Raw genomic sequence first — 21,802 nt, forward strand, 5'->3', positions numbered from 1 at the left:
GAAAGTTGGCCACAATTTTTATTATTAACTTTTATTGCTATCTATTAATATAGCGGATCTACTGAGATTTATCACACTCATCAATCACCCTGTATATTGAATTTAAATTATTTTAGGTCGAAAAATTTTTTTGTCAAAACTTTTTAAACCACAGAAATGTCTGGCAATTACAGTTCATATATTTAATAATGTTTAAAAAGTAATGACAAAAAAATTTTTCGTCTTACAATAATTTTAAATTCGATATGTTTACCTGTACAAGTGTGCTGCGCAGTAATGAACGCAACCTATATCAGTAGCCAGATGGCCGGTACGGTATTCGAGGAAGCATAGGGAACAATATATGAAAGAATCAGCCGTCTTAAAATGATTTTTTTTCCGACATTGGAAAATCTCTTGGTCCATAAATATTTGGAGAAATTGCAGTAAGAAAAATTGGAGCAGTAATTCAGAAAACACAAAAACTTCTAAAAAAATGGCAAAGCCACGGGAATCAACAAATATCCATTTACCTAATAAAAGCAGTTACTGAGCAATCAATAGAAACATTACACTTTTGAATAATATACGGACTGATAAACAATTACCAAAGGAGTGGAAGGCGGGGTTGATAATAAAAATACGCATATATTACTAAGGGTTACGTCCAAAGTGTTGACCAAAATCATATTGGGAAAATCGAAACCGGAACTAGATAAAAAACAGCAACAACCAATTACTAATAGTTCTATAATAACAGAAAACAAAATGTATGGGTATATCTAAGAAAAATATTAGAAACATCAATCTACACGTAAATAATCAGACGATAGAACGAGTTCAGAATTATAACTATTTAGTGCTAATAATAAAAATATGTATATGCTATAATAGAAAAGGCTAGAAGTGCATTCAATAATATGAAACAAATATTATGTAGTAGAGACCTCAGCCTAAATCTTAGAAAACGAGTACTAAAGTGTTATGTATTTTCCGTTCTTTTGTATGGTGTGGAGACATGGACTCTTAATAAACAATGTCTTAATAGATTGGAAACATTTGAAATGTGGACATACCGAAGAATGCTGAGAATCTCCTGGGCAGACAGAATAACCAATGAAGAAGTACATACAGTGGAACCTCGATAACTCGGATTAATCGGGACCGCGGCCGATCCGGGTTATCGAAAATCCGGGTTAGCCGGAGAATATAGTAAAAATTAATAAATAACCTCCATTACAATTACAAAAACATGAAACACATATGCACAGTACACATCTAAATTACGTATAGTTGTATAGAGTGTAGAGTTTTGTTCATTTCTTGGTAAAAAACTCAGTCATACTGTAGAGATGTACCGACACCATAATATGGTAGGTCTGGATCCTGCGTACAAAAAAAAATTGATAAATAGCAAGCTGAAAATTTGTTATTAGCTTAAGGGTGTCTAGTCGGACAAACATTAATATATGGGAACACTGGAACAGGGGAAGTTTTAACTGTGGAACAGGTTAAAAATTTGGAACGGTCAGACCACGAAAACGGCACATGTATTTTTTCCGACAGAACAGACTTAAACTCTCCGAACAGAGATTAAACTCTCATGCAAAAATCAGACTGCTATTTATCACCAAATTGGCGTTTTAATGAGTGGAACATGTAGAATATGTCAAATGACAGGAATTATGACAGGTGATAAATAGCAGTCTGATTTTTGCATGAGAGTTTAATCTCTGTTCGGAGAGTTTATGTCTGTTCTGTCGGACAAAACAAATGTGCCATTTTCGTGTTCTGACCGTTCCAAATTTTTGACCTGTTCCACAATTAAAACTGCCCCTGTTCCAGTGTTCTCATATATCAAAGTTTATCCGACTAGACACCCTTAAGCTATTAATAAATTTTTAGCTTGCTATTAATCAACTTTTTTTTCATACGCGCGATCCAGACCTATGGTAGCATAATATCATATTATGATGCTGCAATAAATTTATTTTAAAGATTCGTCTTTATCAATCCTACCTAATGTTTCTAGTTTCTTTTCCATTGTCACTGCAACATTTTTACGTTTTGTTACCATTACGTAGACAAAGCAAACACAATCTGAAGCACGATTACATTACAGAACGGAAGTGATTAATAGGCTGTACTAGTGATGTAACGAATATTCGTATTCGCATTCGCATTCGCGAATATTCGCATGTTTTTGCATATTCGCATTCGCATCCGCATTCGCGAAATTTGTGCGAATGTTTTGCGAATATGAAAACCAGAAAAAAAATAATTTTAAGATAATATTAGGTTAATAAAATCAAAATATATTCACTTCTCATCTTTTTTTATTAAGAAAAGGTAACTTAACCACAAACATGCAGCTACTCTCAAATGGAAATATGCAGGACACAACAACAGACAAACAGATGGAAGATGGAATAAAGCGATAACTCACTGGAGACATTACGACCATAAAAGAGGAAAGGGCAGACCACAGATGAGCTCGTCTGATGACCTAAAAAGATTCGCAGGGACCAGATGGACATTTAGCACTGAACCGAGAAGAATGAATGGAAAAATAAGGGGGAGACCCACATTCAACTTTGGACAAATGAAGGGCAATAGATAGATAGAACTTAACCTTGTATTAGCTTATTACATTATCAGCCTTCACTTTTTTTTATTATTTGGTATTATGTAATAAAGCTTAAGATTCAGATTGATTTACACTAAATATCAATTAAACTTTCATTATATATTTAGGAAACATTACAAAATAGAAACAAATTAAAAAAAAACTGAATATTCGCATTCGCATCCGCATTCGCGAATGTCGGTAGCAGATATTCGCATTCGCATTCGTATTCGCGAATGTTCAAAAAATGACATTCGTTACATCACTAGGCTGTACTACACACAATACAAGAATTTTTAAATAGTCACGTCTTTTTTAAACAATGCTAAGACAGTTTGACATAAATAAAGAAAAAGGAATACAGACAGGTGTCTGTTCTTTCCGATAAGCTGAGACGGTCGCTCTGGCTGCCGCCGTGTGCATGAATCATTTTTACTATTGTACTTATGTGTTCAAATTACACAAATACACATTATCTCTGAAATATTATTTGGCCTACATACATTTTTATTTGATAAAATTGTTAAATTGTTTATTTGTTAAATTTTTGTCTGATGAAAATCGGTCCGGGTTAGCCGGACTTCCGGGTTATCGGGGGCCGACTTATCGGGGTTCCACTGTACTAAGAAGAATAGAGAACAGCAGGGAGATACTGGATTCCGTCAAAATAAGAAAACTACAATATCTAGGTCATATAACACGTGGTGACAGATATGAACTCCTACAATTAATAATGCAGGGAAAGATTCAAGGAAGGCGCAGCATACGTAGAAGAAAAATGTCCTTGCTGAAACTGGATTCAGCTCAACCGAACTCTTTAGGGCTGTAGTGTCAAAAGTTAGAATAGCAACGATGATTGCCAACCTTCCACGCGGAGATGGCACGTAAAGAAGAAGAACGTAAAAACTACTAAAAACAAATTTAATGAAAAATTTTACCTGCTCAATATTATCTTCTGGTTCGTCAATGGTGAGACTACTTAAGCTTGTCGCTGTCGAAAACTGAATCGGTGTACTTTCTTCTTTGAATTTAGTTACGTTGTCTTCAAAAACACTTGGTTTAGGTAAAGTTCTAGCAGCGGGTTGAGGTCTGTTTTCTGAGGTTATTCTTGTCTGTGATTTAAAAATAAATATTTTCAAATAAACATTTTAGTAAAAATACATTATTTATAAAAAAAATATAACAGCATGGCACACGACTGATATGTGTTCTACATTTGCGGTAAACTTAAATACAAACAATAGCTAACAACGATAATGGGTTTTTTTGATTATGCAATGCCAGTTGTTATAAGGTGTAATTATATGCGTAGTGGTATAATTATAACATATTTAAATGTGTTTTCCGCCGTTTTAAAAAATAACCGTATTTCGTCGGATAAAAGATAATATTTGGCGAAATAACATTTGCAATGTTAAACTCGAAGCAAATTAGTAAAAAAATCAAGTAGTGGTCGTCAATTATTAAAAAATAATATACCAACTGCCAGGGATGAGTACATTATTAAAATTAGTGTTCGGATAATAGGGACTTGCACATTTTTTTCTTATTAGATAATAATGTTCAGTTTTGTTTAAAAATGAGATTTCCAAAATTTCACGCTTCAAAAACTCGTAATAACTTAGAAATACATATTTAAAGTCTTCTGCGGTATAAAATAGTTCAAACGGCCCGTGACGTCACATAGTTGTGCATTAGTTTTTATTATGGTTATATTTCGCTGTGTCTAGGTACACGCTAACGTGTACGCAAATAAAAAAGTTAGGTATGTACACGCGAATTAAACTTCATCAAGCCAGTGACGTCATTATTTAGCTTGCGCAGTGACTATATATTTTGGTACATGCTATTTTGATATGTTTAGTGTTTGTTTGATGGAAACATATTTGTTAAGGGAAGGGAAACAGAACTATTCAGATGTTTCAAACTTAATTATAATAAATCAATGTGTATATATAAAAGTATATATTTAGGTTAGCAAAATAATTATATGTATTTAGTTGACATAACATGTAGGTACAAAATATTGTTAAAATAATTTTTATACGTAAGTGAATTATTATAATCAACTATTCTAAATGCAAAATAAGCCACAATTTAACTAAAAAAATTATTTTATTAACGTTTAGACGTCCAAATCGGATGTCATTGTCAAAATACAAAAATTAGTCAGATTAAATAAATTATTAGAAAAAATTTTTTACTAAGCAACAACATTTTTGTTTAATTTAAAAATATTTTGTATTTTGACAACGACATCCGGTTTAGAAGTCGAAACGTTAATAAAATCAATTTTTTAGTTAAATTGTGGCTTAGTTCCCATTTAGAATAGTTGATTACAAAAATGCCACAAGGATAATAGCTTCAAAACAAGTTAATTATTATTGTGAAAGCTTTAGGTCTTCCTTTTATTTTAATCTTTTACGGTAATACTATTTCATTTATAACTAAAAAAAATATATATTAATTTATAGTCTCTTATCTTTTGCGTACTGTTTTAAAATGTTCTTAAACTCATTAAAAGAACTAAATAATTGTCCGCACTCCGTAGTTAATTTAAAAACAAACACTAAACAAATAAAAAATATGAAATCACTGACACTCTAACTTTTTTATTTGCGTACACGTTAGCGTATACCTAGACACAACCTTATATTTAGGTATATTCTTCTTCTCATTCTTTAGTTTATTGGCCTCCACCTACTTGGGTATTTGGCAAGCTCATCGTCGTGGAATAAGTCAAAAATATTTATATTCTAATGACATTTATCGTATCTCATTGTAATAATATATACCAGTTTGTTAAAATTGTAGTTTTATACTGTTTTTGAAGGAAAGGAACGAAGGTTTGCTATTGAAAATAAAACCATTTTGTAAAAGTACAAATTTTCTATGAATAGGTCAAACGATCAAAAACACTTGTAATAACGTCACATAAATGTATTTTCTACTGACGTTTATAACGTCTAATTTAAAATTCTGTTTACTTTATTGGAAAAATGTAAATGTAAAACCGATGCGTTTTGGACCACGTTTTAATTTGAATTTTTAATCGTCTTTAGGGGCCAAACGAAAGACAAACAAAACTTTTTTATCTTTGATACATGTTTTAAATTACGTTCTGTTGTGATTTATAACATTTTTTCCGAATTTAAAAATTTATGCAAGTTCCCTATTATGCATATATATTCTTGCAATTAAAAAAAAAGAATGTGTGTGTACTTTGTACGTACGTTATAGTTCTATTTATGATTTCAATGAAATCAATATATTAAATATTAAAGTATTTAAATATTAAACTAATTTTAGAAAGAACTAAAAGAATACCAAAAATTAAAAAAAAAAAAGAATATGAATTGTCCGGATTTGAACGCGGGACCTCTCGATCTCTAGGCGAATGCTCTACCGATAGGCTACCATGGTTATCTTTACGCACGATCATTTCTCGGGCATAATTACAATCACGGTGACAAATAGATCAATTGAATAAACATTTTCAATAATACTTATTATCTTACTCCTGAGGAAGACAAATCCAAAGACACAAAAATTATAATAAATATATTTACTAAAAACACTAATATATTCTTTTCACGCACACCTTATTTGCGCTAGATACCTTAAAAGATTTAGCGACTAATACCATGATGTCTGTGTGCACATGCGCCCAGAATAATAAAAATTCACTCTCAATCGCGCCCAAAGAAGTATAACTTCAAAAATAAAGCATATTTTTGGGTTCTCTTCTTTTTGTAATGCCTATTCGTTTCGAATGTTGGAGATCATCATGGCAATCTGTACTTGGATGCTCTGAAAAGATTTCTGGTTGTTGTGTTGAACGTACGTAAATTTCTCAGCCAGAAAAGCCTTCGCCTTCCTGGTTATAGTTTTCCTTCTACTTGTCCCTGTAAAATTAGTTCCAGAAGTCCTGTTCCTCATGATGTGACCGAAGTATTCGATTTTGGCTGTATTGGCTCTAACATGGGCATTGATAAATCATGCCATTTGAATAGCTTAGCCATTTTTTGAAATGCAGATCTTGCTTTCTCTATCCTACATTTTATTTCAAGAAAATGGTCCCACAAAGATAGGTGTGTTTTTATTATTTCTATTCGTTGACCGTTCACACTGATTCGTCCAAATTGCTGTTCCTTTTTAAAGATGATCATACATTTTGTTTTCTTAATGTTTAGTGAAAGTCTATATCTTTGACTTACTTCTGTGATTCTATTCATTAACTTCTGAAGGTCTTCAGAACTGTAAGTGAATACCACCGCATCGTCTGCGTATCGTATGTTATTGATAAATTCTCTGTTGAGAGGTGATAGGATACATCCCTGTAGGACTCCCTGTTTGATTTCGATATCGTCGGATTCTCCTGCCTCTGTCCGGATAGACGATGTTTGATTTCAGTAAAAATTGCTAATACTTCTTATATCACAGGTGTTATTCCAATATTGGTTAATATCTCTATCAGCTTGTCGTGCTTTACTGTGTCGAACGCGTTATGGTAATCAATGAAGCATACATAAATATCGCCATTTACGTCTCTACATACCCTCTCGTACCCACTGCTTTCCGAATACTGTACTGATTTCCATGTACTGATTTTTTCTAAGCTCAGTCATACATACTTTAATCACTTTAATGTATAATTTTTAGACACAATTTTAAAATATGGCTCATTAAGCTGATAGTCTGGAGATCACTACAGGATAAGCGTTTTGTTTTCTTTAGAAAATCGTCCACTTCTTGGTACTTGAAGCACAATTAGGGACAAATAAATACAATGGTACAAATAAAGTACTATGTATTCGATATTTCTGTGTTTATGTATTTGATATTTCTGTCAAAAGTAAAACTTAGGTATTTGATATTTAGGTATTTGAACTGGAATAATGATGCGGCTGTATTTTCGTGTTGTAACGAAATTGAAAATGGTTATTCATTTTTTACTGATATTTTTACTTTAAAATTATTTAAATAAATTAACCGAATTAACAATATATTTTTAATCACTAACACTAACACAACACATTGAATACCTACTCAAATGGTGAATTTAGATATATTCAGAATAACAGTTTTTTCGTTTAATATTCGTAAAATGTTACTCACAGTCCACTTGTTTATTCACTACAATTTTTATATATTATATCCTAACAAAAATCATTGATAAGCAAATGTGTCATAAAAACTCGAGATCATTTGACTCATCTCTGCAATAAATAGCTTTTAAATATCTATATCATGATAAATAAAATGTGTTCATTATTTTTTAACATCAAGATACTTTTCTGGATATCGTTATCATTTTTTTGGTTGGTTTCTAAACTAACTATAACTTCCTATGATTTTACCTTTGAGCTAGAGGGAAATTCTGGCGATGTTTTCCTCGGCTTAGGACTTGGTGGAACTGTTTGAGTCGGTGAATCAGGAAGTTCACTAGGAGACACGATTCCACTGGTTAAGCGACTGAAATCAGACACTACTGAACTTCTATCATCATGAATGGAGTGTTGTTCTATACTATCTAAAGACGCCAATGAACTGGATCTGAAAGATATATTATTATCAGTATCTTTTGTTGTATATACAATGAGGACGTTTGAGTTGGAATAAATTCATTATCTCGAGAAAGGGCAAATTTGGAAATAAATCCTGAGACAGGTCGATTTCTATTTTTAAATTATGACTTTTTGGCATATATATTGTACCTACTAGTGACGTCATCCATCTGCGCGTGATGACGTAATCGATGATTTTTTAAATCAGAGTAGGGGTCGTATGATAGCTCGTTTGAAAGGTTATTTAATTCTCTATTCAGTAATATAAACGACTTTATTGATTTTAAGATTAAAGTGTTAAGTTAAAGTGAACATTAAGTGAGGGTTATGGTATAATGAAACTGAAATTTACACTTAAAAGTGAACTTTTATTTAATATTTACTTCAAACTGATTATAAAATCGGGCGCAAGAATGCATAATTTAGGTTATGTTACTTATTTCTACTTTATTATGATGGAAATCCACTTTTCTCTTTGTATTAATTTATGCTTAAAAGTTGGAAATGAATAGAAATTAAATTAACAATTTTTTGTTATTTTTACAATTTATAACACAGCCTTTGCGAAATCCTATTTTCTTCAATGACAGTAGGTATGAAATATGTCAATATGACAATTTCAATTGACAATATGAATTATTTAAAAAATATGCTAAGAAAGTTACAAGATTTCTCCGCTACTCGCGCACGATCGTTTCTCGTATCCCCTCGCAAGTACTTGTACACAGCTAATAGCATTAACTAAAGGTATAATTAAGTAAATTGAATATATAAAAATGAATATACCTTGAGAACATTAGGGGCGTCTCTTCTGCATAGTTCACTACCCTTTCAAATTTCACCGCTTTGGTTTCCACGGATGATTTCGTCGATATCTTCTCCACATTCTTTACATTCTCCAAATTCCTGTTTTCACTCTCTTTGGTTTCTTTGATTCTTTCGTTTGCAGGTATGGAAGTTAAAGAACCGAAACTACTAACCCTCGAAAAATAACCGGGCGTGCCCTCTTCTGCATAATTAACTGGTTTCTCTGGCGACATTAGACCGGAACTAAGTTCAGATTTTGGGATTTTTTCTGTCAATTTCGTTCGGTGGTCAAGGTCGGAAATGTCTTCGGTGCTGCATCTTTCCTTTTCTTCTGGACTTTCGCTTATCTAAAAGAAAAAACACTTTTGAATAAATACTTGTGAGTCTGAGTAAAAATAGTTCTAGTAACAGTTCTGAAAGGTAGGATGTAGCTATAATAGTAGGAGCAAGCAACGTCTCATAAAAGCGTTCAGACAAAATAACCAAAATGATTATCTACAGAATATTGACTATACTAAATTTACAATCAAGAGGCAGTAGGAATAAACAAACCAAGACACGTTAAATGATACTAGGAGCACTCCCGAATCATAATTTACAATGTATTATTGTGTTTTCAATTTATCAATCAAAAGCAAAATGAAAATTAAATTAAATTTTTTTTTAAATAACGCGGGCACATAAATTTGATACACCCTGTATATTGAGCTGTAAATATTTATTAGAATTTAGTTTGGATGTAAGTGGATTTCTCTTTTAATGAGCTTTCCGATGAACCATTAAAGACTTTTGTGAATAATTAAAGTGAAAAGGACGATGTATTTAGTTTTTAAAATGGAAATAGATTGTTTATTACGAGAACTATAGAATCCACAGGTAGATGTAATTATCACTTTCTAGAAAAGGTGGTTTAAAAGAAAGTTTGGAATTTTAATATCTTGGTTTCAACCCGAGTAAATATTGTAGGGTTCCCCGAAAGTAATTAGGATGGTCGGAATAATTCTGAAAATGACTGTTTGTTTGTCGAATGGAAAATATTGTTTCTGATTCTTGTCAAGTTGGAAGGGGAAAAGTGGATTGAATGATTGAGAGAGTTTGAAAAAGAAGTCATTATGTTTTTGGCATCGCTGAGGAGCAGATCGACGTTTTCGTGAATAGATAGTTAGCAAGTACCAGTGGTTTGTTTGATAGTGGAGAATAGTGTTGAAAAGTGGAACGAGAGACAGATCAAATTGAGACGAAATACCTCTTTGATTCTGTATTATTGTGAGAAGGAGAGCAGAGAATTTTTGGAGTTTTGTTTGAATCGAGTACGTGTCAAAAGAGGCCCGGCCTGTTGGAGAATTGGTGCTGGTATGCTGATAGTTTTGAAGCTGGAGAACGGAGAGGGCTTTGATGAGTAGCCTTTAACATAGTCAACGAGGGAGAGCTGTTTTGGGTCACGAGAAGACATCAGAGTGATTGAAGCAAAAGGTCAGTCAACTTATGTGAAAGATATTTTTATGTTCGGAAACTAAATAGGGAGTAAAACTAATCTTGCGAATACATAATTTGATTTTGTTTATTTTGTTGTACCAAAGTCATCGGGAACAAACCGATAAATATTTTTTAACTAGAATAAATTTAAATGGTAGAAATTTCATTCGGACATCTGTGTCCACAGGTTTTAGATTTGATAGATTTTAGAGTATCGATTTTGATAAATAAAAGACAATTCTGTATGTTTATTTTATATTTGGCTTTATTTCTTTTCCCTATTTTATCCCGATTAGGATCAACTAAGAGATACTGAACCCACGAGAGAAGATAAGTATAACGTAAGATTATTTAGACATTTTTTTAAGATTATAAAAAGGCACCCTGAGATTTTTTTATTGTTTTTTTATGTATGATTTGCGACAATTAAATAATTAATCAGATAAATAATAATTAATATAAAATTAATAAGAAGCAGATCATAACAGTATATACATTGTAAATTACGATTCGGGAGTGGTCCTCGTAGCATTTAACGTGTTTTGGTTTGTTTGTTTGTACTGCATCTTGAATGTAAATTTAGTATAGACCCGTAGTAACCCATGGTTGTGAAACCTGGGTAATGACAAAAAAAGATGAAGTTCAACTCAGGACATTCGAGAGAAAGATACTGAGAAAAGTATATGGCCCGGTGCAAGAGGAAGACGGCACATGAAGAATCAGGAGAAACGAAGAAGTACTTAATGAATTGAATGGAGGGTATGAACGGACAAGGGCACAAGACAGGTTTGGATGGAAGGACATAGCCAGCATCCAGGGGTTTGATACTAAAAGAAGAAGAAGAAGGCTTCTCTAAATAAGGTACAAAATCGCACGAATTTATCTATAGCCGAAACATATAGGCCAGTCAATGGGAGCAAGAATAGGATATTACCTCCGAATTATATCCTACTGCATGGATTTTAATAAAATTTTTGGCCTAGCCTCTACCTATCTCCTAATTCAAAGTCTACCCTATGCCGATGTGTGCTTTTATCTTGAGGGTGGTTCCCACCCCTTCTTAGGGTTGGAAAATTGTTTGGTTAAAATTACCACGGAATTCGCTAGACAACCTAATTCTAAGCAAAAACTCTTCTATAATTTTTTTTTGAAAACTCAATACTTTTTGAGATATTCGTGGTTGAAAATTGGCCTTTTTTATTGAAACACGGTTTTTTGCGAATACCCTAAAAACTATGCACCTAACTAAAAAACTATATTAAACATTTTTGTAGGTTATAAAAAACCAAAGAGACACTTGCTTTCGTAAATCTTCTAGTTATCATAAAAAAAAAGATATGGTAGGTGAAAATAGTTTGTTTCTTGGTACATTCTCAAATTGGTGTATTCAACTTGAAATAACAGAGAAACGATCGGTTTTAGGTGTATAGTGCTACTAATACCTTTTGTAGTGCTTGAAAATACCTTTAAAATGAGCTATATTAAAGGTCCATTACATTAAAACTAAGCGAGATATGCTGCAAACAAAATTAATAACTAATGTATTTTAAGAAAAAATGATAAGTAATTTTAACCCCCATCCACCAAAATGTAAATGCATGGTTTTTCTTCTACAATACTGACCTTTTATTATAGTGTTATTTATATGTTCAAAAAGTTGGACGGATTTAAAATGAATGGTTTTTGAAAAAAAAAAGATCAAATTATAGAGCGCATTTTTAAATTTTCTTAAAAATCTTCCTTCTTCTCCATGTAACTTGAAAATGATAAGAGATAAAGTAATGCAAAATAAAAAGGAAATTTTAATATGAAAAAGCCCTACATTTTTGTGTGGTTTCTTTTTTTCGTATCTCTTATCTGGTACATGGAGGAAAAGGAAGATATTTAACAAAATTTAAAAATGCGCTGATCTTTTTTTTCAAAATCCAATTATTTTAATCCAGCCCATTTTTGAACATAGAAATAACACTATAATAAAAAGTATTGTAGAAGAAAAACGATGTGTTTAAATTCTGATGGATAAGGGGTTAAATATACTTCTCATTTCTTCTTAAAATACATTAGTCATCAACCTTTTTGCAGAATATCTGGCTTAGTTTGAATGTAATCAACATTTAGTATTGCTCATTTTAAAGGTCTTTTCAAACACTACAAAAGTTATTAGTTTCATTATACACCTAAAATCAACAATTTCTCTGTTATTTCAAGTTGAATACACCGATTTGAGCATGCAGCAAAAAAAAAACAAACTCTTCTTACCTACCATATCCCTCTTCGTATTTTAACTAGAAAATTTATGAAGGAACGGATCTCTTTGTTTTTTTTTATAACCTACAGAAATAGAAAAGAAAATAATCGTTTTCGTTTTTATTCAATTCGAGTCTCTTGCCATCCTGACACCGTGTTTCGGGGTCTCTACCCCTTATCAAAGAGGCTATGCAAGTAGACTGAATTGAATTAACTCGAAACGAAGAAGAACTGCATATATTAAAATATCTGCAGCAGAGTGTGGTTAGAATGTCCTCTAACGGGGAATGACAAAATAAATAAAAATAAATTTCGACCACGAGTCAGGATCCTGTTAACCGAGATACGATAGTACCAAGCGGCGCCGCTAGGAGGAGCACTCCATCAATGCGTCTCAGAATACTTTAACGAAACGTGGTCATTTTGTACTCTAAACCGAGTAAGGTATGAAAAAGAAAAGAAAATAATCGTTTTCGTTTTTATTCAATTCGAGTCTTTTGCCATCCTCTGACACCGTGTTTCGGGGTCTCTACCCCTTATCAGAGAGGCTATGCAAGTAGACTGAATTGAATCAACTCGAAACAACAGAAATGTTTTATATAGTTTTTTTGTTAGATGCATAGTTTTTAAGGTATTCACAAAAATCCGTCCGAAAAGGTGTCATTTTTCAATGAAAATTGCCAATTTTCAACCACGAATAACTCAAAAAGTATTGAGTTTTTAAAAAATATGTAATCATAAAACAGTTTTTGCTTAAAATTAGGTTCTCTAGCCTTTTCCGTGGCTATTTTAACCAAAACATTTTTCACCCCCGAGAAGGGGTGGGAACCACCCCCAAGATAAAAGCGCACATCGACATAGGGTAGACTTTATTTCTTGAGCTATTCCCTACTTACAGTGAAAATATCAACTAAATCGATGTAGTAGGTTGAAATTCGGAGCCAAATACCCTCATTGACTGGCCTAATAATCTATGTATACCTTAAAATTAATCTTTTTATGTCAATAAAGGAGGATTTTAATATTTGAAACCTACTTTTTTACTATTTTTATGTTCTCTATCCTTCAATTTATCATTATCGATAACTGGTTTCTCATCTATCCTCAAATCGGACATGGACGTAGCAGTAGAAAAATTAAATGGGGTCTCATATGGAGTATCTTCGGTACAGTAGGTTTTGATCGTGTCTTCATTTTTTGCAATTTCTGAGTCGGAATCGTCTTCGGCATATCTCAAGGAATAATCAGTGGGTTGATCCAAATCCGTTTCCGCATATATGTTAAAACTTGAGTCTTTATCAGATTTTGCTTTGGTGTAAGTATACTCGTGTTCTTTGCTTGTAGAAGTACTTGGATTTTCCACAGTTGGCACCTGAAAAATTAAAAAAAATCTGTATTAATTGGAAAATAAAAAATACAGGGCATTCCAGTATGCTGTCAAAATTAAATAAATATGGCGGCTGGGAGGCAAACATAAATGTTATTCTGTTCCTAATGTCTCTCAGATAATTTTAGTTGCGTTTCTTTGTAATTTTCTTTTGTACAAGGATTAATTTAACATTTTCACTGGAAGAATTAATTTAAAAAGATACTATGCCTTATTTCTGTTGTGTTTTGAAGTGTGGAATGCGAACTAATCGTGATAAACGGTTACCATCAGTGCTACATTTATAAAACTGAACTAAATAAGTTATCATCTGAGAGACAAAAACTATGGTTAAATGCTGTAAAACGTCCTAAAAAAATGCTAAATATCCATGTCCATAACTATGTCCATGTTAGTTATGGTTGGAAAACTGTATCCACTGTAGGTTAACTGCATCCATTCCTTGAGGGAAAATGGATTTATATTATTTATTTTAGCAATAAATTTCATCGAAGAAAAGTGCAACTGTTTAACTTTTGGACTTAAATTAGACAAAATATGGTTTTTTTAATTTCTCGAAATTTTCAAAAAATATCTCTTAACGAAACTTTTTTGACGAACGGTAAGCAGGAGAAAAGTTTTGAGCACACGAAAAGAACAAGCAGCAAATTACAAAATTTGATTTAATTTTAATTGATTTTCTTAAAATTCATTTTATTAAATTTTATTTATTTTTATTAGATTCTATTAACTTTTATTTAATTTTATTTTTATTAATCAACACCTGTTGATTGGACAACCCCGAGCCCAATTATAGATAATATGTAGATAAAATAAAGATGTTATATTCATTATAAAATAAACAAATTTAAGATTGTAACTGTTTCACTACAAACTTTATTTTGTTACTTATAACTAAACTTTATTACTTCAAACATCATGTGTAATTAATTAAAAATAATAATAAAACCTCATTCACATCGAACATTTTTTGTTTATTAATTACGAATTCCGTTTCTTTATTTTAAGTTTATTGTATACAACAGTTTGTTTTTATCTATTGAGGCAGTACGAAGTCTGCCGGGTCAGCTAGTAAGAAATAAATAAATCCCCACTTTTCTAAAATTTCCGTTTTTCTCCTTTGAAGGCTAAATGCTTATCAGGCCGCTCTAGTAAGATGTAAAACTATATTGAATAATCAAATAACGTGATTAAAGATCTCACCTTAGTTTCAGAATATTTTTTGCTATAGTCTATGGGCTGGTCAGAAACGTCGATTTCATCATCATACGCGCAATCCGAAAATTTATTTCTAACAGGAATGAATGTACAATTTGGTCTTTTATACGGTAAACTGGTACTACCGTATGTCTGAGGTATCCTAGGAGCCATCCTAGGATCCGAAGAAAAGCTCGTTGAAGGCTCGTTTAAATTAAGACTTGAGAAATTATCTGTAAAGAAAACAAAACTAATTATTTTAGATAAAATACGTTGTTAATATAAAATAAAAAATGGTTTAATTTTTAAATCTTTGTAAATGACATTTAACAGCTAAATTGGTCGGTCCAAATTATTGAGTTGGAGGAGAATCTTTATATAGGAATGTAAGGAAGTTCTGTTCATGGTCCCTCGAGCCGGATAATCCATATCTCACAATATAATCGAATTTCTTTATAGCCCGATCAGGGGACACAAAATTTTACGAAAACCTCCAAAAAAATAAAGGAAAGTTGAAAATTTGGGAGTAGGTAGCGCGAAAATCACCCACTAATTAGCTTCCCAAATAAAATTAATCGTTACCGCTTCGCAAGTTACTTTACTTATGTATTATTTATATTTTCTATAGGTTTCATTGGTTCAAAGTGCTCCTTTTTGAAAAAAATTGGGTTTAAAATAAAACATTTTTTTTAATTTTGAAAAAAAAAAATGGAATTCTTCATGGAATTAACTTAAAAATTATTAGTAATACCAAAAATCTTAAAGGGCAATAAAATGTATGTTTTGCTTTTCTGAATATATTTTCTTTTTTGTTTTCTTGTTAAACAAAAATTGGTTATGCTATGGTTGTTCAAAATTTGCCTAAGCTCGTGATTAGTTACTCGTTCAAGCCATTTTAACTACAGCTTTTTCAAAAATAAGCACTTTGAACCAATGAAACTTACAGATCATATAAATAACACATACGCAAAGTAACTTGTGAAGTGGTAATGATAAAATTGATTTGTGATGCTAATTAGGGGGTGATTCTCGCGATATTTTTACCAAAAAATAAAAGGGACCAACAATATTTTGAGCGTAACTCACCTACTTTTAATGTTACAAGTTTTTTTAAAAAACAAAAATAAACCTTTTTTTAAACACTTTAAAAAAGTTGAAATGAATTTTCCCCGAAAAGTGCTCCGTTTTTGGGTTATTTCACATTGAAATATTCGATTTGGAATTTGATGAAGACGAACCTACTTTTCATTAGCTACAACTCTGCTACTACTGGGTTTACAGACCTTAAGCATACACCATTTTTTTTCAGTTTTTTATAAACTATATTTTTGCTAAGAATATTTTTTTCGCTGAAATACTTCTTTTTGAGTTATCTCCGAAAAACCGTATAAAAACATGTATTCTTCTGTTAAAAATGAACATATTCACTTGCAAATAACTCGAAAAGTATTGACTAAGGGAAAAAACTCTATAGAACAAAAGTTGCTTAGAATTAGTCATTTTATCCAATTCCTGACTTATTTTGAATGTATGTTTTTCACCTTCGAGAGTGGGGTATTCCCCTCCATTTTTCAAAAATGGAGAGGATGTAGCATTGTAAACTTTTTCTTATATAATAAGAGACAATTTCAACTACCTATTCCCAAATTTTCATCCTTCCTTTATTTTTTTTTGGGGTCAGATTGTTCTTTGATCGGGCTATTAGCCGATTCTACTCAAAAGATGCATCATGTTGCTCTTTAATTTTGAAGAAAAAATATATACTGTACTTACTGGTTAATTCCTGAACTTCCGATTTTCTTCTCGATTCCTTTTTTACTGGGGAATCCTTTTCAATATTTTCATATGTCTCTGTCAAATTGGAATCTAGATCTTGAAGCAGCGCTTTTTGTTTTCTAGCACCTATAAAGATACAATTTTTATATAATTAAAAAAAATAACTACTATACTAAATTCGCTAATCTGAGACACCACTGTCTAGTAGTGATTTTAGTAATTTTTTTGGGAAGTTAGGTTACTAGACGTGACTTGAAATTACTACACAACCAAACATAACTGCTCATAGCCAATATTATTAATAGTAAACAGACATAAATAACATAAACCTTACGGCAATCAATAATTATTTATTTACACCATTATAATGTATTGATAACAAATGAGAAAATTATTTATTGTACAAAATAAAAATATTTTGAAGAAATAAATTCCACAAAATTTTATGAGATTAGTAGACATTCCCACTATTTCCAATAATTCTTCTTTTTTTTAATGAAAGATTAAGTTGATTTCAGCAGTTAATAGTGTAAGGTAGGAATGTTTGTGTTGTATGTTTCCTACTCTGAATGTGTCAAGATTATTCTCGGCTGAGTTTACTACACTAATTTTTTCAAAAAAAGTTGCTCTTAAAATATTAGCACAGTCAACATTTAACCTATAAAGAGATGTTTGTGATTTTCCTATTTCATAGACATATAACATCTAGAATGAGCGCTGCGATCTAAAACTGCGCGACCAATGTGACAGTTTAGGGTCCTCTTTCTAATCGATGAGGTTTATCCAATGACGTTGAGCTTATCGACCACGTGACTATCACACTTCCGCCGATTTGATAAACCCCGCCGATTAGAAAGAGATTCCTAAAACAAAAGTCAAACAATAAGGGTTGCACGTAATTTTCCCCTTGTGCATTGGGGGTTATGATGTCATTACATCTATGACTCGCAGGCCTAATTGTTTGAATTGGACCATACCCTAATAATATAAACGACTCAAATTTTTCTCTGTCGTACTGTCTTAGACTGCTTTAGATTCAGTCTAGGTATTATATTTATGTCTATGTCCTATTTCGATTGGTCGTATACCGTCATATACTGAGCCGTAAAATATAACTGTAAGTCCTATTAATATAACAAAAATTAATAATTACCAAGGGTAGGTAGAGTCGGAAGATTCAAACTCAAAGCTGTGGCATCCAAATCTTGCTGAAACATTTGTTGGGGCTTGGCACTTAACAGATTCTTCAACGCAGCACTTGATCCCATAGCTATCATCTTGTGTTTGGAATGATTCAAACAACGTAACATGCTCGGAGCACCCATTTGCCACAAAGCGTCTTGATCTACTTGACACTTTGCAGATAAATTCCACAATGTACCACAAGCGTTACTAACTATCGTCAAGCTGGGGGATTTCAGTTGATCTAACAATATCTGAAGGCAATTGTGCTGCCTGAGAATTTCTCTATAGTCTTCCCTGACCGCGATCTGACTGGAAATATTTCTCAATATTCCTCCTGAGTTCTCTATAATGGCAAGCGACTTGGTAGGAGTTTTATACGTTAGTAGGTCTACTAAGAATCCAAGAGCACCATCCACGGAACATATTTCTGATTTGTTTTCTGTACAATGAGCTGACAGGTTCCAAAGTGCGGATAAAATTGATTTCAGGGTGTTCTCTTTGTTGTCTAACATGGCCGATTTCATTAATCCTGTTACTGAACCTACTTCTCTTAAAATCTCTTTTGAGGTTGAGTCGGCTCTCCAGGAGAGGTTTCGAAGAACACTGGCTGTAACCTAAAAATTAATACTTTTTTAAATGTGTTATTTTGTTGTGAAACTAATATTATTATTATTATTGTATCAGCAAATGCATACAGTGCGCTGCAAATTAAGAGATAGAAAACACAACACCTTATGCAGTATAACTTTATTTATTATAAAGCGACCCTATATAAATTAAAAACAAGTAATCAAGTACTTTAACACAACAATAATTTACATAAACTAGACTAAGCATAAAAATTAACGCACCACCTTAAAAATAGAACATTTTTGATGTCTCGTATTTCTTAAACCTGTTGTCCGATTTAAGTGATTTTTTTAGTATATTATAGCTTTATTCTTCAAGAATATCGATGTGATAATATTATTGCTAAACAGGTAAGTGTCATTGTATACCGGGTGTAACAATGATAGTGTGTTTTTCCTCAAAGTTTGGAACACCCTGTGGAATATCCTAGCGTATATAAAATATTTAAATTAAAACTAACTATAGCGTTAGGCCTTCTTAACATTTTGGTTTTTGATTCATTCGCTTATGTTGGATAATAAAAAAGTTAGGTACTTTAACAACTAACAATGTTATTCATCAATACAGTGTGTTTCTAAATAAGTGTGACAAACTTTAAGGGGTAATTCTGCGTGAAAAAATAATGACTGTTTGCTTTTTAAACATATGTTCGCAAATGCTTTGTTTCCGAGATACGGGATGTTGAATTTTTTCTTACAAACTGACGATTTATTTATTGCTCTAAAACTGGTTGAGATATGCAAATATATTTTGGTAGGTTTTAAGAGGTAGTTATTGCGCATTTTTTGACATACAATAAACAATTTTATATTCACCATTGGCGGGCATACGGGTATAAACATTTTAGATACATCCCGTATGCACGCCAATGGTGAATATAAAATTCTTAATTGTATGTCAAAAAATGCGCAATAACTACCTCTTAAAACCTACCAAATTTTATTTGCATATCTCAACCGGTTTTAGTGCAATAAATAAATCGTCAGTTTGTAAAAAAAAATCATCATCTCGTATCTCAGAAACGAAGCATTTGTGGACATATGTTTATAAAGCAAACGGTCATGCAAAATTATCCCTTAAAGTTTGTCGCACTTATTTAGAAACACCTGTATTAATGAAGAATATGGCTAGTGTTAAAGTATCTAACTTTTTTATTATCCCACATGAATCAAAAAGCAAAATATTAAGAAGGCCTAAGGCTACAGTTGAGTTTTAATTTCAATATTTTATATACGCTAGAATATTTCACAGGGCGCTCCGTTCACTTTGAGGAAAAAACACACTATCATTGTTACACCCGGTATACAATGACACTTACCTCTTTAGCAATAGTATTATCACGTGGATATTCTTGAAGAATAAAGCTATAATATACTAAAAAAATCACTAAAATCGGACAACAATTTTAGGAAAAACGAGACATCAAAAATGTTCCATTTTTAACGTAGTCCGTTAATTTTGATGCTTAGTGTATCTTCATAAAATTTCTTGCTAGAAGTAGTTTTGAATTTAGAACCTACACTTTATAACAGGGCGGTCAAAGCGCAACAGGGGTTCAATACAGAGTATACTTTTAGAATTTGTGGTGTTAACATCCCTTAATCCAAAAGTTAGCAGAACTTTCTTATAGCATGACAACTTTTAAATATCTTATAGTTTGGATGTCGACCTAAGGATGTAGCTGGTGAAGATTATGTGCATGAATTGTAAAGAAAAATGGACGATATCCACGAGTTGGTCCGCTCCCATCTTCAGATCGCTAGCGATCGAGTGAAGAAATGGTACGACACTCAAGCCGAAAAGGGATATTTAAAGAAGTTGTTTTCCCAATTTGCATAAGTTCTGGGAAGGTCCGTACTTTGTTATGGAGAAAATTAACGACGCCATTTGCCGGATAAGTAAAATTCCTGGGAGGTTGACGTCATTCGAAGGAGACCACGACGTAGATGAAGAAGTAGAAGTAAACCACGTGTAAGAAGTACCTGACCTCACGTTTGAGGAAGTAAAGCAAGACATCGTGTTACCATTGAATAAAAGCAAGATCTATTCGCACTTACCGATGACTATTCACTGGGATACTATCATACCATCCCGGCCAGTATTAAAGACACACAAGGGTTGGCATCCGCCTTTTGAAGGAAGTTCCCGGAAAAGCTTTCAAGATACATCACTTTACCTTTGCCATCTCGTAACCAAAGACACTGCCCATGACCAATCTACCTACCAAGATATATGGGAGGCATTACTTTAATTGAGAGAGCATGTGTTTAAGTCCAACGTGCAAAAGTTAGTTATGCCAAAGCTAGAATGCCGCCAATTAGATTGGAGGGGGGAAGAAATCCTTAAAGACACTTAAATCCAGGTATTAGTCTATTTCAATCCGCATGGTTACTGGCGCGGAGAGAAAACAGTCCTTTGCCACTTTAATACAACTGGGAGTTGCAAAACAGAGTCCAGCTGCTGATACCAACATCCAGTTCTAGTTCCGACCAGGTTTCAGGAGGGACCATCTTTTAAGGAGGGGGCAATGATACGTGTCACCTGTAAATGACCTCTAATTCGGACCCTCGTAAACGAGGCATATTTACCGCTAACTAGGGTCGCGAACATTCGACACATCTCGAGAGATAGAGCCATCAAAGAAGATGAATGGATGGACAGAAAACGATTGAGGTCGAAATGAGAGAAGCAACAGAGGCTGTAGGAACCTCGCTTATAGTTAGATGAATGCCCTTGAATGCTCTACCGTTTTCCAGCAGAGGCGTACCGGTATATAAGAGACAAATTGTGATGACACGGACTCAGTGATATTTAGACTTGTGTGCGTTATTTATAAGCGTAAAATTCTTTAAAAATAAAACTGCTTTAAATTTTATTATGTTAAGTATGTCCCTATATTTTATTATGTTAAGTTTTATTATTTTA

General features: G+C 32.5%; 1 protein-coding gene across 2 annotated transcripts in view; it reads right to left on the bottom strand.

The window, feature by feature from the left end:
* The window catches only part of LOC114338534 (adenomatous polyposis coli protein), a 216,516-nt gene that overhangs the window by 56,329 nt on the left and 138,385 nt on the right, over positions 1 to 21,802 (bottom strand). For both annotated transcript variants that reach the window (XM_028289138.2, XM_050653906.1), the window contains 7 exons: positions 18,216 to 18,861; positions 17,060 to 17,188; positions 15,293 to 15,519; positions 13,739 to 14,074; positions 8,959 to 9,326; positions 7,966 to 8,161; positions 3,544 to 3,717 (listed from right to left, as the gene is read on the bottom strand). In XM_028289138.2, the coding sequence (XP_028144939.1) occupies positions 3,544 to 3,717; positions 7,966 to 8,161; positions 8,959 to 9,326; positions 13,739 to 14,074; positions 15,293 to 15,519; positions 17,060 to 17,188; positions 18,216 to 18,861 (2,076 nt within the window). The remainder of the gene's footprint in view (positions 1 to 3,543; positions 3,718 to 7,965; positions 8,162 to 8,958; positions 9,327 to 13,738; positions 14,075 to 15,292; positions 15,520 to 17,059; positions 17,189 to 18,215; positions 18,862 to 21,802) is intronic.

This window comes from Diabrotica virgifera, chromosome 6, assembly GCF_917563875.1.
Source record: "Diabrotica virgifera virgifera chromosome 6, PGI_DIABVI_V3a".
Taxonomy (NCBI): domain Eukaryota; kingdom Metazoa; phylum Arthropoda; class Insecta; order Coleoptera; family Chrysomelidae; genus Diabrotica; species Diabrotica virgifera.